The following is a 26503-nucleotide window of genomic DNA, read 5'->3' as shown; positions in this document are numbered from 1 at the left end:
GGCGCGCAGAGGTGAGCCCACTCCGGGAAATTAAAACAATGTTGTACATTATACTGTTACCAGCCGTCGGAAAGGCTGTTTTGTATGCGAGACAGCAGTGCTGAGATATATGGAGAGCCCTAGGCTAAGTACAGAAGATAATTACATTTGGAATTTTACTGAGTTAAGTCATTTATAGCTTCAAACAGTTGCAGGGGAAAATCAGCCAAAACACACTTAAACTTTTTGTTGTGATTTTTCAGGATAGAAGGGATTTTTAAAAATTAGTTATCTTATTTGACAAATTAAACTTTTTAAAGTAAGATTGTCTCAAAAGTTACTTTCTTCAGCTAGTTAATATTTTTCTATTCAGACAAATGATAGGAACTTATAGAAGAGTAGTATATTTATACAGGCAAAAGGCACATCATAAAATCCCCAGATTTTTAGGTAAATCTTTGGAAACATCTTTAAATTTAGCAAGTTTTTGTGGAAGGTAAAAAGCCATGTATTTATCTCACCCCAAAAGTTCACTTTATACTGAAATGTAATAAGCCCTTAAAAAACTGGATTCAGCCTGAGTTTACATGTGCTGCTGATAGTGTTTATAAAGTGATACAAGTTCCTGCATTTGTTTATTTAATTGATAAAATTAAATTCTTAATGATCAGCTAGAACAAGTTATCTGCCAGAGTTGTCATGGTTGGTCTGGTAGGCATTCCGGACTGCACATTCGAATGTGGGACCCTTGTTACTCACTCAGGAACCGGTTACCTGTGTTATTTATTATTCCTCACTTTCCACGAAGAGCAGGCGGGAGAAGAACAGGAGCGACAGCATTAATAAGTGAAGGGGTTATCTTCTGGCAGCTTTGTGATGGCTTTTGTGGGTGTGTCCCGAATAGTGTGGCCGATGCCGGCGACCTTCCAAACAGTACTTCTGCTTGGGAGCCTGCTTTGATGAAAGAGGGCTGTCCCCCTGGGGGTGGAGAGAGTTGTGAGTGTGGAAATAGTGCTCGTCCAAAGCAGGGCTGATGACTGCACACCATGGACCAAATCCCATGAGGAAAGAAAGCGTTTTACATTTTGAATCATTAGGGAAAGCAAAAAAAGACTAAACTACGTGAAATTCAAATTTCACTGTCCACGTATAAGGTTCTGTTGGAACACGGCCACACCCTTCGTTTATGAATTCTCTGTGGCTTCTCTTGGGCCACGGAAACCGGGTAATTGTGACCATGATGCCCTTCGGCGGAACATACCCACCATCTGGCTGGCCCTGGCAGAAGTGTGCCAGGTAATCCCTTGTCAAGAGGGGCCGCAAAAAACAGTTTCATTACATTGTTAGCAACTTGTTCCTTTATTTTCCTGGCTCCCTAAGTCCGCTCACCTCTCTTACCTCTTCCTTCTTGGCCTTGGTGTATAAATAGTCACCACACAGGTCAGGCTTCTTCAGTAGCAGCTTCACATGATAAGTACTGCTGACCTTTATCTGTATGGAGAGCAGGCTGAGGGACATTTTCATTCATTCATCCATTCATACTCATGCATATAGCAAACATCCCCTGTGCCTGTAACAGCAGGAACCTTGCTGGAGCCTGTGAGGAGGACGGAGTGAGTGAGAGGACTTCCCCCCTGGTTCTTGCAGCAGAGGAAAATACACTGAGTGAATAACTTCCCACTGGCTTGTCCATCCGTTGGGCAGTGCCAGCGAACACCAGTGGGTTCTTGAAACACCAGAAACAAGTTGAAAAGGGAGTTTCAGTGCTAGGCAGGGCCCAAACCCAAACAGACTTTATCTGTTTTCCAGTCGGATGAGATACACCAGAAAATGTCAACAACTTGTAGTACCTCGTGAACCCTGTCCGGAGACAGTTAGGGGGAGCCCTTCTCGGGGTGAGACGGAGGGTCTGGGTCGCAGGGCTGGTGCACTGGGGAGAGCTTGCGGCGGGCGCAGTCACGCTCACAGCGGGTCTCCTTCAGCCTCTGTTCTGTGGAGCGCAGCTTCTCCACGTTTCCGCAGTCCCGTTTGCCATTGCATGCGCCCATGTCTGGAGACGTGCTTTCTAAGGAACGGATTACCAGAGCCCCTGTAACCTCAGTGTTCTGGGGGTTCCGCAGCCTTCCTCCAGCCCATTCTCTCAGCAGCCCAGGTCCCCTTATGTGGGGGTACGCCCTGGACAGAGCGGACCCCAGAGCTTCTCTTTCCCTCAAAGAGGGCATTACCGAGTCCTGGACCTACTGGAACCTTCCAGGATCTCAAAGTATATTACATAATTGCCACTTATTAACTTGAATTTGGAAATCATTTGCACCGAGCCCTAATCCAGGTTTGAACAATTGCCCAAGGACGAGCGCCGCTTACAGCAGAAGTCCGCCCCGGGCCCCGACTCGCTGGCGTTTACACCTGGGAGAGGTCACACATGCCCCCGCTATAAAAACAAACCCACGGAGCCCGGCCGGCGTGCCTCAGTGGTTGAACCAGGAGGTCACGGTTCAATTCCCGGTCAGGGCACATGCCCGGGTTGCAGGTGTGATTCCCAGTGTGGGGCAGGCAGGAGGCAGATGATCAGTGATTCTCTCTCATCATTGATGTTTCTGTCTCTCTCCCTCCCCCTCTGAAATCAACAAAAATATATTAAAAAACAAACAAAAACTGAGCTAAATTAGTCTTAGAGTAGAAATCAGCAGAGGTTCCTCCTGTGGGCCCAACAGATAGGTCCTGGTGAAGGATTTCCTGGGGGAAGGCGGGAGGGCAGTCCGTGGGCGCCACGTGTGACCACAGCTGGTGAAGGCCACGTGGGCGCATCCTGTAGACGTGTCCAACCGCGGGAGCCTAAACCACAGACACCGCAACTCGGGCCCGGCACAGAGGCCCTCATATCCTCACCTATAGTCAGACTTCCCTACAGAATCGGGGACAGAGTTTTTTAATCACCATGTTCAGCCTTAGCAGGGGTGGGGAATGTCCAGGCCTGTGAAACCGTTTGGTTTGGCCCTGCCGAGGCATTAGGGGTGAGTGAATTACATGTCTGACCAAACAGCAGGCTAGTTTTAAGTTGATAATTTTGTATAGCCGCCAAATGCTGTTATAAATCAGGGGACTGGCCGAAGGGAGGATGAACCTGGCTGCTCCCTGGGAGCCCAGCGGCATAATGGAGCAGTTGTGTGCGGTTCAGCACGTGGCACCGGGCAGACCGGCCCGGCAGCAGAGCTATCGTTTGGGCCCAGGACGTGGCTCTTTGAGGTCCGGGAATGCATGTCCAGGTTTCTTCTGTTAGATGTTCTCTGGTGAGAGCTGCTTCGGGATGATGCGCGGTCATAGTGAGTTAGAACTGGAGAGGAGCGTGGGCATGTTTATGTAGGTCTGAAATGTGCAGCACCTCCCACCAAGACGGGGCAGCACGGAGGGGCTGGACACCAGTGAGAGAAGGCTCGCCCACGCAAATGCCACGCAGTGTGCCGGGACTGTGAGGAAGCCCTCGGACCTGCCTCCATACTGAGCACCTGCTGTCTACCAGGCTTGGGCCCAGGGATTTATATTCCTATCAGTCCAGGTGCCTGGGTTCACTCATGCTTATTAGGACTTCTCTCAACCATCAAACTGTGGGTGAGGTGTCACAAGAGCTATCTCAGTGGCCAGAACAGAATTCCTTTTGGAAAAAGAGAAAACCATTCAATTTAATAGACAAAAAGAAAAAAAAAGTCCCTGACAGACGTACCACTCAGAAAGCTGACATTCCTGATGTGCATACATTTTTCTGGTCATAAATACTGTCCTGGTTTTAGTCTGTTCTGTGACCACGTGGCCTTGCTCAGTTGTCAGCAGTCTCGCTTACGGATGAGGATGGTTTTGAATCAGGGAAAAGCCTTGGAGCCTGGGCGTGCTCATTCTGTCCACGGCTCAGCATGTGCCGGACAGCGGCCGGGCTTTGTGGCCCCTCGGCCGCTAGGCCTGAGGAATGTTGAGAGCGGCTACGGGAAAGGAGCCAGCCCCGGGCTGACCTTCCTGGCCCGGCGGGCGTGGGGAGGTTGTGTGCTTTTATTCTTTGACAGTTTGATTCCATTTAGTCGCTATTTGTCAGGCGCCTATTGTCGTCACAGCACTGGACGGAAAGTAAGATGCGACCTGGTATGGAGGGCGGAGCCAGCGGTTTGGGGGGGCACTGGGGAGGTGACAGGGAAGGGCGGTGGCAAAGACGATCCAGGCCAAGGAAGCGCGTAGGGTTTAGCCTGATTGGAGGGCGAGGAAGGAGGAGAGTGGAACAACGGGGGGGGGGGGGGGGGGGGGGGCGTCCTGGGCAGACGGGAGTGCTTGGTTGCCCCGGGGTCCACATGGATCCATGGGCTGTGGGAGAGACAGGAACGCTTCCTGTTCTCTTGTCATTACTTCTCGGAGGGACCTGAGAACCACAGGGAGGGTGTTGGCTGCTGTCCGCCAAGGCCCTGCTCTCGGTGCCTGCACCCTCTCAGTTCACTGGCTCCTACCGTTTCCTCGATTCTGAGTCATTTTAAAAGGAGAAAGCTAACATTTGGAAACCAGTATGTGCCTCACACTCAATGTGGTATTGTTATTGCCTGAGAGGGTACCACTGAGAGGGTGGCGATCTGGACAATAATCGGCCGCGCAGAGTCAGAGACCTGGCTTTCAGTCGTCCCCCTCCCCACACCTGGCAGGGTCAGGAGGCCTCTAAATGGCTCGCAGCCATGGGCACACAGTGGCTTGGCGCGCTGGGTTTCCCCAGGGCAGTGCGGCCCCTGGGGTTCTGTGCACCCCCCAGAGTTACCCGCCAGTGGTGAAAGCCTGGCCTCCGGAGCGTCTGCAGCAGGGGGTGGCTCGGAGAGGGTGCCCGCAGGGAGGAGGCACCGGTTCGGCTCTGCAGCAGCGGGAGGCGGCAGCCCAGCACCCATGTGCGTGGGGCTGCCCTGGGGCTGCTCTGCTGTCTTCAGGGCTGTCAGTGATCACCCAGCCTCCCGGCTTTCATCCTCTTACCTGAGCGGGACCCTGGGTGCTTCCTGGCTCCCCTGGGCGAGGCAGTGGCCTGGCCCCCGGGCCGGCCCCAAAGGCTCCAATGGGGGGTGGGGGGCCTGGGGGCACCGCAGCTCCATGGCCACTGCTCTGGGGCGAGCCCAGGGGGGGGGGCTCTGGTTTCTCACTCTGTGTCCCTCTGAACGGAGACCCTTCATCCTCATAATGGGAGGTCCCACCTCCTCTGGGCAGCGGACCCGAGACCCTGAGTGCGAGACCTGCGCCTCCTCAGGGCGGGGCGGGCGGGGCCGCGGGGGCATCTGGGCAGAGATTGTCTGCAGCCGGGGCCCAGGGAGCCTCCCGCTGAGGGGCCCATGGCCAAGACGCCCTCCCGAAGGCCCCGCTGCCAGGTGGGGCGGCAGGCGAGTGACCGCAGCGGATAAAGGGGTTGGAGTCGGTAGAAAGAAATCCTGGGGTGGTGGGAGTTTCATTTCCGCCCTCCAGCCAGGCTGCTCCTCCTCCGGCCTCTCTGGCCGGTCCTCGGCCTGCGCCAGCCTGCCGGTGCCTCCGTCCCACCAGCCCCGGGACCTGGCCCGCCTGGGCTTCGCCCACCTGCCCTGCGTTCCTCCGGGGAGGGCCTTCCGAGGAGGCCGGGTGGACCCAGTCGCTGAATGAGGTCAGTAGCACGGAGAGCACAGCCTGGCCGCCCCTCCCGTGGGGGCGCGTGGGGTGGGGCAGTCCGTGTTCCCAGTCAGTGTCCAGGGGTGTCCTGAGGTCAGACCCCGCCTCAGACAACCAGGATTCTAGCTTAATTTTGCTCATTCTCGGCTCCATGCCCTCAGGTTAGGTCAACCAGGGTCTCAGGTGCCCACCTATAAACTCGGGAAGATCGGAGGACGTGGACTCGCCCCCGGCCCTGCTTCTGTGGCGTTAAATGAGTCCCTGGCTCCTTCATCTCATCTGTCCGCAAGAAGTCTAGTGTGTTTAGACACCCCGAGTCCTTCCTTTATTTCAGAAGAATTTTTTCTCATCAGTGAGAACCACCAAATCGGGCTTAAGATGATTCATCCTCCTGACAGCGTGTAAAATGATTGTGTGAAATGAGCCCCAAACCACGGTCCCTTTTCTCTGCTGAGAGTCATCCGCTGGGTGTCTGTCTCGGAGGACGAGGCTGGAGCTGCGGGCCTCAGGCCCCTCCGCGCCCCGAGGCCCATGCCCGGTTGCACAGCACGGCCGATCGGGTAAAGGGAGGGGCGACCTGTCTGAGCCGAGGGAAAGCACTGCTGGGTTGAGGCCAGGGTCCAGGGAGAACAGGACAGAAATCCCTAAGGTAGGGGCTTCGTCTTTCCCGTGCTTTGTTCCTTTTTTTTTTTTTTTTTTTAAGCATCAAAATTCTCTTCCCAGTGAACCCAGATGCAGATTCCACTGAGCCCATCATGTGATCCAGATTTCAAACACACACTCAGCCAGGAGAAGTTCACAGAGACTTCACTGGTTTAACTTTCCTTTAAAAACAAAACAATCCTTTTTGAACATCATGAAGCACTGGGCTCTATGCTGGGCTTATGAGCAAGAGTTTCCCTACACCTGGAAGCGGCCTGCAAAGTTCAGAGGTTATGGTTCCGGACTTACAGGGAGAACTAAACTCAGAGGTTCCGTGCTGTGCCCAGAGTGCAGCCCGTCCCCTCCCGCTCAGCTCTCAGGCTGTGCACGTGGTGACCAAACGGTGGATGTACAGGACTCCGCACGTGCCAGCCTCGCTGACCCCAGGAAAGCTTCCGGACAGTCATTCTCTTTGGATATCACAGCATACATTTTTTAAAATTTGCCAACCAGATTTTTTAGTTGACCTTTGGACTGAACTTCTCATCCTCCTTTTCTTTGCCTTTCCTGGGACTCAGTATAAGGGAATGCTGGAATATGCTTGCTAATATTAAATGCTTGTATTCTCATAATAATTAAAGGATGCCATGAAAATTGATGGGATGGTGAGCTCATGCAATGATGGTATAAAAAGTAATAAAGAATCTGAAAGCTTTTTGAAGGACCAGTGAGTGTTATAAATGTAAGACTGTAGAGAGAGGGTGTGGTTTCAATAGGTGTGAGTGTTTAGCCTTTTTGCCTAAACAAAAAGCAAATTCTGCCAGGTTTTCTTTAACTGTTAAAATACTTTGTGTTAGAGCTAGACTTGATGATAAAAATTCAAAGCTCATTTAAGAATATATTACATGCTAGTTTGCACTAATTAAACAAAAACAAAACCCGGGGTTTTTGCCTTTTTCTGTAACCTTAGCCATCATTTATAGGTGGAGTTGAGGTTGGTAGAGGCAAAATCAGGAACCTAGATGATTCTCAAAATGGATAATGAAGTCTAAGTAATATTCTTGTGGAAAACTAAAATGTTCCCTGTGGCGTGACCTCCAGGGCTCTGGGTGTGGCTGTGTGTGCAAGGCTAGGTGTGTGTTTGCGGTCTAACCAGTGCAAGGTCAGCCTGGTAGACGTTTCCATGGAATATAGAAAGATCTACCAGGTGATTCCTTTGCATGCTGAGAATTTGGATTTCTTTCCTCTTTGGTCTTTGTAATTAATATGTCAACAGTGTTTACCCCCAAATTAAGTCACAGTTAATATTCATCAGACTCCAGCATCATCACTCGCACCCTTTAATTTGTAGCATTCACTATGACACACTACTTGTTTTTCCTTCTGCCCATTATAATTTTAAAACAAAACATTTTTTAAAAATTAAGAATGTTTAACTTTTAACATCTAAAAATTTAGAATACTCACATAAAAAACACACACAAAGAACTGCAGAAAAATGCCATTGCCAACATTTTAATTGTTCTAACTGAGCCACTTGGAAAACTAAATTCCTTTAGCATTATGTTTTGTGTTGAGAGCATCTTTTTGTTTGGCTGTTCAATAACTTACTGAAGAACAGAAGATGAATAATATAAAGTGGCTCCTAATATGGTATCATTTTCATTTCCTGTTTGTGGGAAGATGAATGCGAGCTCTGTAGGGCTCTCCCCGCCGCCCGGCATTTAGTCCTCCCTGAACCACGGGGAATAAGAAGAAAAAAAATCAAATGTGGTCCGGCCCAAGCCTGAGGCAGCCGCAGCCATAGGATTTCTGGGGCCTTTTCTCTTGCTGGTGTACCCTCTCCCTTCCTCTGCTCCCCCATTCCTGAAGCACCTCCTCCCTTAGAAATGCCCGTATCTAAAAATGTCTTACTTGATTGTTATTTTGGAATAACTTTAGACTTACAAGACAGAATTGATGTTTAAAAGATTTAAGGTTAATTATGTGACATAGAAGAAATGAGTCCCTCCTCAATTTTGTGTTTCTCCCTCCCTCCTTCCCTCTTCCTCTCCCTTCAGCCCTCTCATCATTCTCTTATGCATTTTCCCAAAATTCCACAGCTGTTCTATTAACAATACCATCACCTTTTGGGGATACACTTCCCACTTCTTTCACAGAGGTAATTATTACATGTCCCCTATCGTCAGCTGTCTTGAACTATCAAAAATATCATGTTAAAACAGTCCAAGGCACGCATAAAGCAAGTAACATCCAACAATCAGTATTTTGAGTCCCTGCCACATACAGCAGATTAGAACTCCTGTGCCTCAGAAGGTAATGTTCTGTAGGATGAGGAGGTTTCGGTGTGTTAGATGAGAGACCAGCACAGGGTGGAGGTGCTTACTTACCGAATAAATGGGCAAGTTACCCTGTGTTCATGTGCAAATGGGCACCTGTAACGCTGTGGCCCTACGTCTGCCCTGCCAGTGAGGCTGTGGCCAGGTCTTCGTCTGTGCCTCCCTGCCAGGGAAGATGGAGCTCATTTGGCATCAATGCACCGTCTGTCTAGGAGTTTCCCCACAACAGCACATGAGTTGATGAGTGTTAGCTACCTGGCTCATTTTCTTTCGGCTTCCTCCTGAATAAGGTTGGTTAATAGGCATGATTCACGCTTTTGTCTTCTCGCTCTCTGTGTCACATGCGACTCCTGGTGCCAGCCGGTCTGGAACTTCCCTGTTAAAGGCTAATGTATCTTGTGCTGAGAAACTCACACCGACACCTCAGTGCTTGAGTTTGGCACTGGTCATATAGATTTCAAAATGATTAAGCGGGGGAAAATATTTTGTCATGTGTGATGGTGCCATAGTTCAATTTGGAATGTGTATTGTTTTGGCTATAATGATATGTAATAGTAACTGTATTCAAATCTGTACTTAAAGAAATAACAGAGCCTTTTCTCCCTGCCAGCTTGCAAAAGACAAAGAACGCCTGCAAGCCATGATGACCCACCTGCACGTGAAGTCCACGGAGCCCAAAGCCGCCCCACAGCCCGTGAGTACTGAGCTGCACGCAGGGACCTGGCAGCCTTCTCGTCGGCGTCCCCACCCCAAGCCAAGGCAGAGCACAGCCACCCAGCTGCAGTGCGTAGGGAAGGCCTGCAGTGAGCCGGCTGCAGTGCGTAGGGAAGGCCTGGGCTGAGCTGGCTGCAGTGCGTAGGGAAGGCCTGCGGTGAGCCGGCTGCAGTGCGTAGGGAAGGCCTGGGCTGAGCTGGCTGCAGTGCGTAGGGAAGGCCTGGGGTGAGCTGGCTGCAGTGCATAGGGAAGGCCTGCGGTGAGCCGGCTGCAGTGCGTAGGGAAGGCCTGCGGTGAGCCGGCTGCAGTGCGTAGGGAAGGCCTGGGCTGAGCTGGCTGCAGTGCGTAGGGAAGGCCTGCGGTGAGCTGGCTGCAGTGCGTAGGAAGGCCTGCGGTGAGCTGGCTGCAGTGCGTAGGAAGGCCTGCGGTGAGCTGGCTGCAGTGCGTAGGGAAGGCCTGGGCTGAGCTGGCTGCTTCTGTAACCTGTCTGAGGAGGTGTCTAGGGAAACAGGGTGCTGAGGCCACAGTGCTGCTCCTGAGGCCCGAGCAGCCAGCTCCTGTTGGGACAGATGGTGGACGCTACACTCGGCTGCTAAAATAGATGATGCGAACTCACTGGGAGAGAAAAGAAAGACTCTGAGAGGCGATGCAGGGAGAAGACAGACCACGGAGGCAGAGGCAAGGCCTCGCAGCCTAGGGAAGCTGAGAGCGGTGAGTGTGAGTGTGACGGAAGGAAGCACCCGCCAGAGCATTGGAGGTGAAACTGGGGCCTCGAGGGTGACGTGGGCTCCTTCCCAGTCAGGAGACCAAGCTCGGCTCTGAATTATGTCAGCTCTAGGCGTCCCGCTCCTTGCCTCTTCCCTTTCACTTGACCTCAGGAAGTGCCATCCAACGGAAGGATGGTCTCCCCAGCTCCTGGCTTGGGCCTGGTTCCTTATGCTAAATTGATCTCTTACATAGTTGTAATTCTCATATACTTGTATTTCTAAAAATCTCCTAGTACCTTCAACTGATTATCAAAATAGAGTTGCTTTGCTCCTTGATTTTTAAGATTTGTAAAATTTAAAGGTACACTGCCTTTATTTGATTTTGTACGGAGTCACTGTGTGAAAATTAATTGAGCGTTGACAATCTATAGTTAGTACCAGCAATTTTAATCAACATGCAATGATGCAGCATAATGGCAAAGTATTGGTTTATCTGTTTGGACTGATTTTTTTCTATAAATAAAGCAAACACACACCCATATATGTATGATTTATGGTGATAGAAATAAAACGGAGTCAGACTATTAACCAGCAAATATGGTAGCCTGCCAGGACGCAGTTGGCAGACAGAATTAATGTCTGAAACAGAACACATTACTGAGATATAGGACATAAAATCATTAAACACTTTGCACATCCGTTTTTACTTGGAAGGAGCCCTTAGTTTCCATGTATTTTGCAGTAATGGCTATAGGACTGAGCGTGCAGGCTACCAAAAAGAAGGGGGGGAACACAGGCCATTCGTATGTGGTGGGATCAGTAGTCAACTGTGCTATTCTTGCTATTTCTATCAATCCCCCCTTTTAAATATATATATATATATATTTCAGAGAGGAAAGGAGAGGGAGAGAGAGTAACATCAATGATGAGAATCATTGATTTGCTGCCTCTACACACCCCCTACTGGGGGTAGAGCGTGCAACCCGGGCATGTACCCTGACCGGGAATCAAACTGGCACCTCCTGGTTCATAGGTCACTGCGCCACAGGGGCGGGCTCCATCCCTCCTTTAACGAGGACCCTGGAAAGGACAGGAACTCAGCTGAGCACAGTGGTGAGCCCTGCAGTGCCTGCGTTCTCCAGGGCGCCGGCTGCTTCTCAGGGACATGACCACCTCCCACTCAGCGGGTTCCTATGGCTTCGTTTGGAGGAAAATGGTTCCTCCCGGGCTGAAAGGTGTGTGTCTGTAACCCTAGCAACAAGGGGGCAGTGATATTATCTTCTACTTGCAGACAGTGATACAATAATGTTTGGATTCCAGAAATGGACTTGATCATGGGGCTTCCTGGGGGCGGAGGAAGGGTCAAACTAGAGAAGGCACTGCCGGAGCCCAGGCCCCGGGAGGCCCCGGGAGGCCCCGGAAGGCCCCGGACTCCGTGCGCACCAGTGCTGAGCAGCCAGCAGACAGGGAATAGCAGTCCTGGGAGAAGGCACAGGAAGTTCGCCTTGATTAGTGTTAAAAAATGTGTTACATTCTAGAAAATTATAACTCTGAAGCAGACCTCCTACTAAATTTATTTTTAACTGCTCTATTGAAAATTCTCTACCACTAGTCAACATTATCTCTTAGTAGCTCAGCACAGTATTTCTTTATTAAAAGAAATAGGCACGAATATTTTTGACTGAAAAATTAATAGCTTTTGAATTCATACACAGCAGGTTTTCTTTTGCAAAGAAGTCCAATATCGCCGCGCAGCACTTCCATAACCATTTATTTAGAGTCCAAGTCAAACCTTTGACAGCTCGAGCAGCGCTACAAGCCAGTATAAAGAGCTCCAAGATGTAAACCCACAATAGGCGTCTGTGTGAGGCTTGCCATTGTCAAACACACAGATTGTTTGGATTAGTTTATGTAAATGTATGTTGTATTACCCTTTGAAAAATAAAAAGATCACATTTGTGTATGAAAAGTGGTTCCCTTCACAGGCAGCATTATAAATTCCTTATCCTTTAACTTACATGTAAGAAGTAAAAATTGGTGCCTGACAAGCAGATATTGTGTGACACTGTCGCTGGAGTGAACCTGCCTTCTTTTCATTTATTGGAAAATAGAAAATTTCATTATAGATACCGTCTTATAAATCGGGAATTATTAAATATGTATGGGTGAGGCATTGGGAAATTAATTAGAAACGATAGACGTGTCGTGTTTTGCATGAGTTTTTACTTCCGTGACCCCAGAAAGAAAAGCACAGGCACACAGCAGGCCCTTGACTTTTCCCACTCCGGTGGCACAGGGCTGCCTGGTGGTCGGGTCTGACGTGCAGACAGTCCCTGTGCCGCTCATTAATTTGTTTCACCTCAGATAGTAGAAAACACAGCGTATGTTCCAATGCATATTCTTCCTGAGTCTTTGATTTGAAATAAGCAATCGCCAGGGTTCAAATCTAACCATAGATGGGGACTTGGACATTATAGCCTTGCCAGTACGTTTAGGAATTTTCTCTCCGTTTCTGTTTAAGAGGAACTCGGTGTTTATTTTTAAATTCTTAGTGACTGAGTGGTAGAAGGCTTTGCTGTAGGCGCTGCTGCTCACTGCGCGCCGCTTGGTGGTGAGTCTTCCAACCAGTCCCCATTCCACTCCGTCAGGGGAGCTGCCCAAGCTTCTTGGGCTGTTCTTACATCACCTCATCGGTGGCGTTGCCTGGGTGAGAGTGGGGGCCCGGGCCTGTGTGAGGACGGGAGGAAGGGGGGGCAGTGTGCAGAAGCTGAGGAGTAGCCGGCATGGGGCGGCGCGGGAAGCTGCCCGGCGGAGGGGCGGGCGAGCACTGTGGTGGGAAAGAAGTGTGTGGGTCACAGCGCACCCAGTTGTTGAGGATATTTAGGAAGACTTCACTGTCGCGTTGGGAGGACACTGAGCCATCCTGCCTGACCCTGGGCACGGGAGGCACTGGCGTCAGGGTGCCCGTCCGAGCCGCGGTGGCTCCCCGCAGGGCAGCGCGTGTCCCCGTGTGGCTGTCCGGAACACCCAGAGGAGCGGGCTGTTGAGGTGCGTGCCTGCTGGATGTTCCTTTGAGCGCGCTCTCTTCCTCTGACACAGCAGTTGGGGCTGTTGGAAATGGTTCCAGCTGCTGTGAAAACGGAGCTCTCCTGTCCGGAGGGGGACTTACTCTGAAAGCAGAGGCCCAGCCGTCAGCCCCGCAGCCGGCTGTGCGCGGGACAGCAGCACCCGCAGGCCGTGCTCTGCACCTTCCTCACGGGTCCCTCCCGCTCGGAGCGGCTCTCCAGGGTCCGCTCAGTGACTCCGGCCCCTCCGGCCCCGGCGCTAACGCGGAACCAGGGCCCGCAGAGCTGCGGGGAAGGCCGGGCTGGGAACAGAAGCCTCCATGCCACCCTCCCAGCCTCCCCCGGCCGGGGGCCTCCGCCTCGGGAAGGCCTTCTCTGAAGGAACACGCGGGGTTCCTGGAGGGAAACTCCATGCAGGGCTTGACCCTGCTCAGGCCGGTAAACCCAACGGCAGAAAACACGAGTTCTGGGGGCCTGGAAGCCCCCCGAAGCAGCAAGGTCCCTTGTGTTTGGTTTCAGCTTTGTCTTTTGTTCTCAGAGTCTGTTCTCATGTGAGACAAGAGCATAAACAAAAATACCGACGAGGCCTTATGGGAGACTCGACAAGTCTGTCTCTGTCCGGCTCTGCTTCAGCGGCTTGTTCATTTTTTTCTTTGTTTTTAATGCGAGTGACTCATCATCTTTAAAAGGGAGACGAGGTTACTGTTTAAAAAAGTAAAGATTGATTTTCTGCAAAAGGGCTAAGCAGACTGAGGTAGCTGGGATTCCCAGGACAGCCTGCAGCGACGGCCGAGAGCACCCAGAAACGTAAAACACAAAACCCTACGGCACTTTTAAGTGACATAGGAATTTAACTTTTGGCCAGAGTTTCAAAGAGATTATCTTTGCCCAAATCATCACATGATGGAAACTTGCCATGTAGAAAATACCAGCGTTACTAACTTCTCTAAACATAGCAACTTCTTTTTAAATAGAAAGTGAACACAATAAGAAAAATAGGAAAAGAAACCCTCCCAGGCCAACTCCTTCCGCTCCGTGCCCCAGAAAACGCCCTTTGAAACCGTAACTACAGTCAGAAACACGAGGTGCAGATGCGCTCCTTTCAAGTTGAGGATTATGTTCAGATTTAATAGTTTACAGTTCAGAGGACGATTTCAAGATGATAGCAAACCCGTGCTGTTCCCGATGCGCTCGGTGCTGGGCCTGGACTTCACCTTTGGTCCTCGGAGCTCAGACGACCTTCCGCCGCGCAGGGGGAGCGCAGCCTGTCCCTGGGACCGGCCCCCCAAGATGGCTTCTCCCTGAGACGAGCGTGTGAGCATCAGACGACAGTTGCAAAGTTAAGCACCTTCGGCTGCGGTTGACCAGGCTGATGCTTCGTTAACCTGTTGGTTCAGCCTCAGGGGCTCTGGTCCGCAGCCCACAGCGTCTGCTCCTCCCTCACGGCTGCAGCCGTGTCTCATTTGGGATCTTGGCTCCTTCGGCAAATTAGCAATTAGGACAATTTTGTGGGAATATGTATGTGTGTCATTAGTTTTCCTGCAAATTAATAGCAAGGGCAGAGGTCAGGCAGACATTTTCCACTTGACTGCAGCCCCTCTGTGGAGACTTGGCCCTGGCGTTGGAATGGCCACAGCTGCTCTCAGCCACCCTCTTCCTCCAGGAACTGTGTTTTAATTAGTTTACCTCATCGCCATCATCGCAAATACGACTGCCTCCCCCCCTCGAAATGAAATGACTGTTTCTACAAAACAGTCCAGGGCCGTCCCGCAGCCCTGCACATGATGGCAGGCCGCTCGATGCGGCATTTAATCGTTAGATCACCTCCATCCGCGTCTCCTAATTAGAGCCCTTACAATACATTTTTATCTGGTAATTAGCCGAGATTGGCTGCTTCCTCTGTGGCTTGTTAGGGACAGCCCAGCAGTGGGTGTGGATCCAGTGTCATTTGTCACGCCTGGGCCGCCCCTCGCTGCCCTCCTCTGGCGAAGTGTCTATCTCCACTTGCTCCTGATCAGACGCCTCCGAAAACTCTGCTACCCTGTTTCCTTTGTGGCTTGTGCTAGCCTGGCGGGGGGTAGCGTTTCACTGCTGTCTTCTCGGGAGAAACAGTCCAAATGTTGAGACCTTTGTAAAAGCTGCAAGAGTCAGATGCTTTTCACATTTGGGGGCGTTGCTCAGTGCGCCCTGTCTGTTGCTCCCGGATGTGAGCTCCCGGAGATGCTTGCCTTCTGGAATGTTGACGTGAGTTTGGGTTTGGACAATTAGACCAGAACCCAGCGGACTTGGAGATCTTTTCCTAAAACTGGGAAGGAGCACGCATGTTTTTTAAGGATGTTATATTTACATTAAAGTTTTGTCACAGTTTAAGAGAGTCACGTGTTTGGGGTAATGTTTGCGAAGTGCAGAGAGAAGCCGGAGAGGCGCGCGTCCAGGGCATGTGCGGGGGCGGGGGTGGGGGGGGCGCCCTCCGCTCTGGAGGTGCCTTCGCGGGCCTGCGAGCTCCTGGGCAGCCTTCGCCTGCTCGCTTCCTGCTTTTGTCAGTTCAGCTCCAAAGGCCGCCTGTTTGCTCAGCAGTATTTGCTGCCTGTCATTCAGAAGCAGGGATGAAAGCTAGCCACGCCGCCCTCCCAAAGCCTCGCCTACAGAGAAACGCAACTGGTTAGTGTTTCTTTTTCTCATTCAATCACAGACGCCTGTGTGACCGCGGGCCCAGGTTGTGAATTTGGGCAAGTTATTTAATCTCTCATGAGCCTCAGTTTGCTTATCTGTACAATATGAGCAACAATAGCTCCAGGATTAGTGATGGTAAGAAAATTAAGTGAGACCAACACGGAGGCAGGTAGTACCACGTGGTTCTTACACGGGGCGTCTGTGACTCACGGTGTTGGCTGTGCCTCGGCGCAGCGGCCTCTGCATTGAGAGCTGTGTACGGGTCAGCCTTCGCCTTTGTGCGCTGATTTCCGGCCCTTGGGTTGGGCTGATGCTTATAGTTTGTGCACGTGGCCCGTGATGAAGGTCCGCTGTGGAGAAGGGGTCACCCAGCCTCCCTCCCTCCCTCCCAGGGCTGCCACCTCTAACTGCAAGCACGTAGTTTGCAAATGCGTGTCAAGAAGTCAGGTGTCCAGCACTAACCAACAAGCCCCGCACAGCATTCCCAGCTCGCCCCGGGGCCGTCAGGGCCGGCAGTCTCCAGGCTTGCTCCTCCCGGCCTGGGGGTTGCCGTGCAGGTGGTCTTCGGTTGGCTGGGTCAGTACTCCAAGGAAAGGGGCATGAAAAAGCAGCACAACTAAAGGCTTGCAACCCAGCATTCCGTTCCCAGCACCACGTTTACATTTTCCCGCTAATATTTTCCCAAGGCTACTTGTTCTTTCTTTTCTTCAGAATTATTTTCTTTTTATGGAATTTCTCTAAACATATTAGACAGAAGTTTCTCATGGCCTTTTTCATTGCTAGAGTATGAGCAAGGTTGAGTCGTCTCAATAATTGAAACTCTTCTTTTAATAAGTTCTTTGGTTATGACCTCAGAGGAATCGCATCTTGAATACCTTCACAAATAACGCCGTGCGCTAGGACTGCGGTGATGGTGAAACAGGCTCATTCTGTTATGTGATTCGAAATAATGGTTTGGGAAAACGTTACCAAGTAAGCCTACTCTGCTGAGGTTTCTTGGATGTGGGCCAACTGTATGTGTCTGAGCTAGCAGTTCTCTGTAAACTGTAATAAATATGTTGAAAATGATCAAGTTCTTCAGCACAGCCAGTTTTAATATTTCTGTAACAACAATTGTTGGAACAGGAGGTTAAGCCTGTTTGTCCGGTATTAATAAGAGAAGTACTTCAAGGTGAAAGTGAAATTGATAGAGACAAAGAAAGAATCAAAACAGTACTATTGATTTTCCTCTATATTGCTTCAGATAAATAGTACTCATTTTCTTACGTGACAAAGATCACTCCAGTACTATATTAGCGAACATTGGAAACTTGAAGGGGAAAAGAATCAGAAATGTTACCGTTCCCCGTCTCCCAGATGCCATGTTCTTGCTAAACGAATGCATTCCAGCGCTGCAGTGAGAGGAGGGAGGCTGCACGCGAGCCTCGGAGGCCGTCAGTGCTGGTGCCCTGAGCTCCGTCCCAGACCTTCACCCGAGCGCGGGAGCCTGTCCCTGGGCCCTGCGGCCTGGTAGCCTGGGTCATTCCTGGCTACTTACATTTAAGTTCATGCAAATGAAAGTTTTTGTTCAAAAGTAGGTAGAGGCAGTTCCTCACCGCGCCGCACACTGCCGACGGCGCGCCCCGGCCAGCTCCCGGGGAGCGGTGTTTCCGTGGGGTCACCTCCCGCCTCAGAGGATGGAAACCCCCCCGGGAGAAGGCAGACGCCAGGCGCCGGGGCCTGCAGCTGCGGGCGCTGCCGCGGTGCCGCCCCCGGGAGCGCTTCACGATTGTCTTCTCCTCGCAGCTGAACCTGGTGTCCAGCGTCACGCTCTCCAAGTCGGCGCCAGAGGCCTCTCCGCAGAGCTTACCTCATACGCCCACCACCCCCACCGCCCCCCTCACGCCCGCCACCCAAGGCCCCTCCGTCATCACCACCACCAGCATGCACACGGTGGGGCCCATCCGCAGGCGGTACTCGGACAAGTACAACGTGCCCATTTCTTCAGGTAGCGCCTCCATTGTTGCCTCGTGCAGAATTGCCGTATGCCCTTCTTGTAGACCAGCTTCTTTTTAAAAGTGATAATTAACAGGACAATGCTCTTATTTAGCAGATATTGCGCAGAACCAAGAATTTTATAAGAATGCAGAAGTTAGACCACCATTTACATATGCATCTTTAATTAGGCAGGTAAGTAAATAACACGGCATATGAAATTATATCAAAAGGCATATGTGTACATGGAGGTATCATACTGATGAAGTAGATTTAAAACCGCTTAGTATGCAGGCATGCTAAAACCTTGACTATAAGGTTTTTTAAAACTGCAATATATAACATAATTGCTTTTGATTGAGTATTACAATACGATGTGATTATTAGGAAATTCATTTCACACAACAGTGAAAATGAGCCTGTTTAAAGATGGCAAGTCAATTATCACAAGCCACAGTAATCTCTGATCCCAGAATTAATCTGAGCTCTAAATAATTACTGAGCTTTAATCAGCTAGTGAAATGTTTTGCATTTCTCTTTGATTCTGCTTTATGAATGACTAATAAATTAATATTTCTGTACAGAAACAGAAATAAAAACTCAAAACAATTACATAATTTCATTTTGAATTTTGCTATTGAACTGTTAAATACAACCATTAATCTTATATCATTTTGGAAACCTTTCTTAGGATTTAGCTCTGAATCATGGTTACTTTATATTTTCAAGAAACTGTATAATGATTCTGCTGATTTGGTCATAAATTATCTTTCTCTGTTATTTTGGCTTCCCAGGCCATTCTCGAGTCTCCGGAAAAGCAGCTAACACTAAACGAAATCTATAACTGGTTCACACGAATGTTTGCTTACTTCCGGCGCAACGCGGCCACGTGGAAGGTAAGCCTGCTTGCAGGCCTGTGTAGTCTTGCATCTTGCCATTTATAGAAGAGTTTATTGTTGAGAAAATGCAGTTGTTGTACGTTACATTTACGTTGTTTGGGTCCACTGAAAGAATCTAATTTATAGGCCTATTTGATTGAGAAAATAGTTCCATTGTGGTTGAAATTCTGGGATGGAAGACTCCCATCACAGTGCCCCCGAGGGCTGGATGGACCAGCCAATGAAAGCAGCTCCCTCTGGTTGGAATATATAGGGAGACGGAGCAGGGAACGCTGTTGCCCACATTCTGAGGTTGCCCTGTTACTTACACAAACCCCATGCCTTTCGGTCATTAGCCACCACCAGTATTTGCAGAGTTGCATAGATAACTGTTTTTAATGCCATTAGGAATCTGGAGAAATGACCAGATAAACTTGACATAACTTTCATTGGTTGGATAATATCTTAACCCAGTTCCTGGGGGAAGCTTTGCGATCCGAGTACTAGCATTATGTATGGGAGCTATTGCAGGAGAACACAATATATTCTTTATTATTTTTTTTTAAGTCAAGAGACTGTCATTAGAGATTCATAGATGCTCTGGAAAAGCAAAGTAACTTCTGAATTATGTAACTTCACTATAACCCCATTTGCTTTAAAACCGGTCTAATTCCATAGGTCCATGTGGATACCCCCAAACAAAGCATGAAGTCATATGACATAGCTCATTTTCAGCTCAGCAGTTGGTTCATAGGTCCCATTAGTATTTATTCAGTTGTGTTAGATTAGGCCCTCACAAAATGTTAGACTTCCCACTTTCAGTTTCTTGGCCTCTAATATTTTTGCTATAGAAAAAGACACCTATAATATGATATTTGTGGGTTGCTGTTTTGTTAGTGTTTTGGGGTTTCTTTGTGTGTTTTTTTGTTTGTTTGTTTGTTTGCATTTTTACTACCTAGAATTCTTATAATTCCTAAATGCCAAAACATTTAGGTACATTTAAAATGGAAATATTTTAGGGTATTTTACATGTCATTGTTTAAAATATGATAGGGATTTATTATGGGGAGCAAGGAAAACTTGCTTTGCTTGAAATAAATGTCTTTCTTGCTACTTTCTTAATTTTATGAGAGAAAAACACGAGCAAAAACAGAAATCATACTACCTCCGTTACATGCTTGATAAATTAGCATTATAAAAGAAAACATATGTAACCAGAGAATTAGTTCTTCAAGTTTACAGAGCCTTGGATATCTGGTGTGGCCCAAGTCATCTTTATTATTTCCATTAAGACTCATGGGCGCTGAAGGGAACCTGTGTTCCAAATCCTACCCTCTTCCTCCGCCTGCCTTGGGAGGGAAAATGCAAAGGATGTTTAGCTATGAATGCTTTTCTAAGTTTAGGAAGTAGAGCCTGAAACAGACATTTTCTTCAAATTACCTTTTCTAAATAGCAAATAATCACATTTAAAAATAAGTATCAGTTGTGAATGATATTTAAGCTCAGATCTTTAGATTTAACTTTTTCATTTTTGCAAACTATAGGAAAAACTATATTCCTAGTTCTTAATGACCCACCAATACGTATAATTTTCTCTCCGTATCCTTATTTGTATTATGGTCTTAGACAAAACATGAAATGCCCAGAGAAAGTGACCACCGAAAATGGCTGACTCAGCTTTTGGGGGAACTTGGTTTTTTTGTTGCTTTTGCTTAGATGTGCAACATCATTAAAAACGAAACTTAGGTTTTGACTTCACGTCTTTGCTGACCTGGCTCTGTGGTTGCACTGACCTAGAGCAGTCCTTTCTGCAGACAGGGCTCTGTAGATCTGCTCAGTCCCCGCCACACAGATGACGGGGGTGAGGAGAGATGTTGACTCTTCCCCACTGATGTCTCCTACATGTGTCCAGGCCCTGTCTGGTTTGTTTTTTTAAGGAAATGTGTGTTTACTTATTTATTTCAACTTCCTCAGTGTTGTTCTAGGGGATAACAGTAGATGCTTAGCATCCTTGAAAAATGTGTTTATTTAGAGACCAGACTACAGTTTATATGCAAAAATGTTGTCTTACCTAGTACAATTATAACATGTCAAACATTTTGCAGAGATTTTTGTTTTGTTGTGCTTTTTTTTGATGCAAGGCTCTCAGACCTGTCCCTGAACCAGGGTTCCCTTTGCCGTCACCTGGGTGCGTGCACCTGCCCCCGTTACACTGACATTCTCCAAGGCTCCTCGAGAATTTGTCCTGTGGATGCTCCTTGTGAGCAGTTCATCAGGCCTGTAGTATAACTAGCCTCATTATCTTCTAAACATTCCATATCAGAAAAGAAAAAATCCATCATTATCTCATTTGACTCCTCAGAGTCACCAGTGGCGATAATTAAGATTTATCACTTGCAGGATACTTTAGAGAGGGACATTGCAGGTACTAGAAGCGGAGGGGCAGTGTTTGAGCAGCAGCTGCGGTATTGGAGCTAAGGGCTGTGGGCAGTGTACACGAGGCCTGATGCAGGCCTCAGCTTCTCACGCCCATGTGTCACCTACATATTCCCTGTAAGAAGAAAGCTGAGTGAATGACATGGTCTCTTTGATATGTCCTCATGTCTAATTCTGAGTCTAGATCAGTAAGTTCAACAGGAGGACTAGAGAAATGAGGCCACATGATCGCTGCACCCAAGGGCTGTGGGTTTCCCTGATGTTCAAGGGAGAGATGTTGAAAGCTCTCCCCCACTCACTGGGACCCTCCTTTCTGATAGATTTCTGTAGGTGTCCGGGTTCTCCGCTGAGGGATGGGCAGAAATAGCCATAAGAAAGAAACGTGTCTGTAGAAATGTCAATGTTGGAATATCATCATTTTCCCATTGAGAATTATTCTACTCATATGTTCCTTTGGCATCTCCTCAGTTAATTAAGGTACTTGCCCATAGTAAGAGCCAATTTCTGTGTAGATTCCGGAAGGTAAGGCATATCTTGATGATGGATGCTGATCCTTTGGGGGTTCTTTCACCCCCGACCCCCGCTCCTGTCAGCCCCAGGAGGGACACTCAATGGTGAAACCCAATTTAGACTTATTCCTAAATAAGCTGAGAAAACCCATAGAAGATTTTAAAGCCAAAACTTAAACAAAAAGAACAAGAGCAAAATGTACTGAACAATAATAATTGAGTCTTCGTCTTTCCTGGTTTAAAAAACAGAAACAAGCTGCCCTTTTATGGGAGGCCAGTGAGTTTAAAGGGACAGTTGTACACTGCTCACACTTCCTTATTTTGAAGTCACGTGAACAATATTTTCAGATTTTTACTGTGAATATTAATTTTTTTCTTCTGGATCGCTATGATCAGAGACTAGCCTGAGATGCCAAAGTACAATTAATTTATGGTTTCGGTTTTTTACTTTGCTTTTGGGAAAGGCACTCTTGACCACAAGAAGGTCGTCCCTGGGGGCGGTAACTATAGCTCTTGGGGATGGTTTTACAATGTGGGCTGTTAGGCTGAATTTACTGCTGTTTTTGGAGTCTTTTCTCATAGAAAATGTCAATGTTCTCTCTTTTATACTTGCTGCAGAATGCAGTGCGTCATAATCTTAGTCTCCACAAGTGTTTTGTGCGAGTAGAGAACGTTAAAGGGGCGGTATGGACAGTGGATGAAGTAGAGTTCCAAAAACGAAGGCCACAAAAGATCAGTGGGTACGTCCGCCACGTTTGAACTTCTCAGCCCAGCTTGGATTGTGCTAACAAGTGTAACGTAGAGGCTTTTGGCTGCTAGATGGTGTTAGACCAAAGACCTGGTTTCACGTTGTCTCAGTTAAGGGAAGCAAAAAAGCATTCCATCCCTCCTGTTGTATACCCACCAGTCCCCGCCCTGCTTGCCAGTCTTTGTTGCATCACATGCTAGTAGCTTTTAGGTGGCAATGCATATTAACCCTCACAAACCATTTGCTTATGCTTATTGCATTTTATTTTCTTTTTCCTGTTCCCTGTATTGGATGTCTGTTCTGCCCCCAACCCCGTCTCCCTTTGTTGCCACTTCATCTCCTTTGCTGCTGCTCCTACCCCAGGGTGCCATTCGCACCAACCTCTCACTGCATAAGTGCTTTATCAGAGTAGAGGATGAGTGTGGGTCCTTTTGGACAGTTGATGATGAAGAGTTTAAACGTGGCCGCCATATTCAACGAGGCCGTCCTCGCAAATACTGCCCCGATGAAAACTTTGACGAGCTTGTCGCACAGTAAGAGCCTTTAACTTGCTTTTGTTTTTTGTTTTCTGCTGTTGCTTTGGCTTTGCATGGTGGACTCATCCCATGTGGTTTCGCATCTCACCGGTGGCAGTGCCACAGCTTGCTCCACGGAGCTGAACCGTGTGACCTGCACGTCCTCTCGGTTCTCCTTGGAACACCAGTGCCTTGAGCAATGCTTTTTTGATGTCTGTAATGCAAATACTGGTCACCTTTTGATCCAGCAGCTAACAGGGGCCCTATCCCTAAATACTTCTGTGTGACTCGTAATCCCTCCAAGGAAAAAGGAAGCTTTTATTTAGAGTTAAAATTTGTACCTGGGTAAATTTCTTCCTGTTTTTGCTTACTCAGAATAATAATATAACTGTAGTGGATGTTTGGGTAAAGTGCTCCAAGCTTAGGAAAGAAATGGGTATCAGTGCGTACCCTCCTCTACTGGCCCCGCTAAGTGGAGGTGCTTCCCTCCGGAGCCACTCCTTCCAACAGTATCTCCTCTGTGATCATTTAATATTTTCACTCTACAAGGTTAGAGATTTTCTTACAACAGTATCTTGTCTTCAGTGACTGGACCCAGCTTAAATACCCTCCTGCCCCAGACTTGGCTGTGCGAGAGCAGCCCCGGCCTGCGGGGCAGTGACCCTCTCCCAGCCCCGCCTGCCCTCCGTTTCCCCCGGGAAACCGGCTCGGAGGCCTGCCCAGGGGCCCGGGCCCTCCCCAGCCGCCGCCCCAGCTCGGGGCCTGGAGAGACGCCGCGGGGAGCCCACCCCGCGGCCCAGGGCTCTGCTCTCTGTCGGAATGACAGCTTTACAAACGGGCGGAGGCCAGTATTTTGTGGCACAAAAATTGATCAGTGGAGGGAGTTCCCATTACTTAAGCTGGGGTTTTACACCCAGTTTCCTTGAATAGCAAAGTCTGTATTCCCAGAGGAGTTCATAGACCAACCCAGTAAAGCCAGGGGGTCCGGAGAAAGCCCTCTCTGGGTGACAGCGGGGATGTTTCTGATTGGAAGGATGCCAGAAAGCTTGAACAGAACATAGCTAGGAACTCGGGGGTGATTGCATTTAACTGGAGTTTTCTTTCTCTTGTGCAGTAACCCTTCCCTCATTAAAAACATGCAGAGCGGCCACGCCTACTGCACGCCTCTCAACGCGGCTTTGCAGGTAAGATCGATGGCCGTCCCGAGCGTGCGCAGGGGCAGTGCCTCCCCGCTCATCTCAAAATATATTAGCCTCACTCTAATTAGATATTAAATTTTAATTCCGTTAAACTTTTTTCTTAAGTGCACAAAGCATCGTCCTCCCTGGAGGCAAACACATCGGCTGCTTCAGCGTTCGCAGGATGCTTAGCATTTTGAATATTGTGGCAAAAAAATTAAAAGTTCACTTATTAATATTTATCAGCGGTATCATAATTTCCATCCTCTTATTTCAGAATTTCACTTGAGGCAAAAATACCACAAGTGTAATTACTGCAGCACAGCTATTAATGTGCTGGCGATAGGCCGCCGTCACGTGCCTCCTATTGTTCAGGCTCCGGAGAAAGCCGGGCGTTTCACTTCTCCCTTTCCAGTCTGTTTCAGCACCTTGCCTCTGTGTGGGGCGGGGCGCGGGTCCGGGGTGGGCCGCTCAGTGGTGGAAGTCGTGGTGTGTAGGTGATGGAGGTGCTGAATAAACTCCGGGTCCCACAGATTGCCGGAGCCACCGAGGCACAGGGGGCCCTGAGCTGTGCAGGGGTGAGGCCGGCCGAGCAGGAGGGAGATCCCCGGCACTCCGGAGCTCCCAGGGCAGCGCTCGCCTGGCGCACCTCTGCGTTCCCGCGCTCCTCACTTCCCGAGCCCAGGAGACCGCAGGGCCCCTCCGGCAAGTGCCTGGGAGGGACCCGACCCCTCAGCAGTTCCCAGGTCGGCTGTCCCTGTGGCCAGGGGTCCTGACTGAACTTGACCTACCTAGATTGTTCTGGAACACAGACCCAGGGAGCCTTGATCACTTTTAGATGACATGTTCTATAGATGGAGCTGCAGGCCACTGAAGACCCTTGCTGCATGCATTCTGGGGGGGGCCCATATCACCCTGAAATCGGTTCTCTGCCGTTACAATGTGTGTGCCCCTCCAGAGGCCTTTGCCCATAAGCAGATATTCATACTTCACGCGGGGCGCCACGGATCCAGAAGCAAACGTTTTTAAAAAGTTGCTTACGGGATAATAATGAACCAGTGGTTGAGACACTTGGCATTATGGGAAAGGGCTGGGTTAAAGAGGAGACAATGATGGGAACCTGGCTTCACCGCTCATAAATCCAATGTTTATTGAGCACCTACTGTGCATCCCACAAAATCACTCCCCGGGTCATCCGGCAGAGGCTCAGGCTCCCGAGAGCGGACGGCACGCCTTGACACAGTGTCCGTGCGGAGGCAAAGGCACTGAACTTAGCTTTTCAGTAATTATATTTATTTATTCTTAGCCTGAACCAAACCCACCAGGAGGAACTACTCTCTGCATTTCTTTTAATTACTTGTAGTTTACACAGTAACTTTAGAAAAGCAAATGAAAGCACGCTTAGATGCCGCCACTGTAAATACCATTCATTAGAGACTTACTTTCCCTGGAGTCTTGTGAACTGTGAATTTAAAGACTGCTCTGCTCTATCTGGAATAGTATTGAGATTACAAGCACATTTTACATTCATGAGGCGGAAAGGGAAAAAAGCAGCGAACCTCTGTCCTCCGGGCTCCCTCAGCTGTGTGACTGATTTCAGTTGGCATGCTCGGTGGTTCCAGACCCGCACACCCTCATCTTCCACACACCGTTTTCCGCCTCCTCTGCACCCTCCTTGTTTTCACCGAGAGCCCCCGTGCTGCTGCCGTTCCCGGGACCCCTTCACCCGTCAGGAAGTGAGTGCGTCCGTCGGTGCCGCTTCCTGTTGGGGAGGTCTTGCCCTCCTCGCTCTGTGCGGCCCATGGTCAGCAGATGCCTGTCTGCTGTGCAAATTACATAAAGCCCCACCAGCAGCCTCCCTCCCCATCGGTGCCCTTTTCCACGACAAGTAGAAAGCACAGCGGAGCAGCGTCTGAAAAAGATCACTGGTGTGACATAATGCCTGCTGCCCGGTATGTAAAATAGGACAGCAGAACCCACTACAGAAATATAACAGTGGACTTGGGACAGATTGCATTATGCTTTGAAAAAGTGAAGTAACTAAGGGTAACCGTAAGCTTCGTATTTATAGACGCCTTTCCCCCGAGGACCCCGAGGCGCTCATCCCAGGAGCGATGGCACTGAGGGCCTCCGCGGGATTCCTGAAGCGCCGCCGTGTTTTTGGCAGAGGTGCCGGTTTGGTGTGAAACGGCGTGCTGTGCGCAGGACCATTTATAATATAAACTTATATAGTCAGGTCCGTCATACAAAGTGCCACGCAGCTGTTCCTGGGGTGACATCAGCTACAAGAGAACACTTGTTTAGGCATAAGCAGTTTCTAACCTCGTTTGGGGGGCGGGGGGGCGGGGTGCTCTGATCATTCACTCAGCAAAGAATGTCCAAGCGGCTCTGTTGTGCAGCGGGACCAGGTTCCCTGCGCAGCCCACTGGTCGTTTTTTAAGGGGCCAGGCTGGCTCTCCTCCCTTAAATCTTCCTTGTTTGAGCGTCAGTGTGAGCA

The 26503-nt window shown here is 49.3% G+C and overlaps 1 protein-coding gene across 11 annotated transcripts in view; it reads left to right on the top strand.

Annotated features, from left to right (window-relative positions):
- FOXP1 (forkhead box P1) overlaps positions 1–26503 on the top strand; it is a 559948-nt gene that overhangs the window by 522600 nt on the left and 10845 nt on the right. For 10 of the 11 annotated variants that reach the window (XM_079795272.1, XM_079795270.1, XM_079795271.1 and 7 more), the window contains 6 exons: positions 9220–9303; positions 17554–17755; positions 17858–17937; positions 18537–18638; positions 22184–22305; positions 23943–24012. In XM_079795272.1, coding sequence (XP_079651398.1) covers positions 9220–9303; positions 17554–17755; positions 17858–17937; positions 18537–18638; positions 22184–22305; positions 23943–24012 — 660 coding nt within the window. The remainder of the gene's footprint in view (positions 1–9219; positions 9304–17553; positions 17756–17857; positions 17938–18536; positions 18639–22183; positions 22306–23942; positions 24013–26503) is intronic. The other variant, XM_079795273.1, reaches the window with a different exon arrangement.

This window comes from Cnephaeus nilssonii (genome assembly GCF_951640355.1).
Source record: "Cnephaeus nilssonii genome assembly, chromosome: 17".
NCBI classification, from domain to species: domain Eukaryota; kingdom Metazoa; phylum Chordata; class Mammalia; order Chiroptera; family Vespertilionidae; genus Cnephaeus; species Cnephaeus nilssonii.
This window is presented reverse-complemented; position numbering and strand designations above follow the sequence as displayed.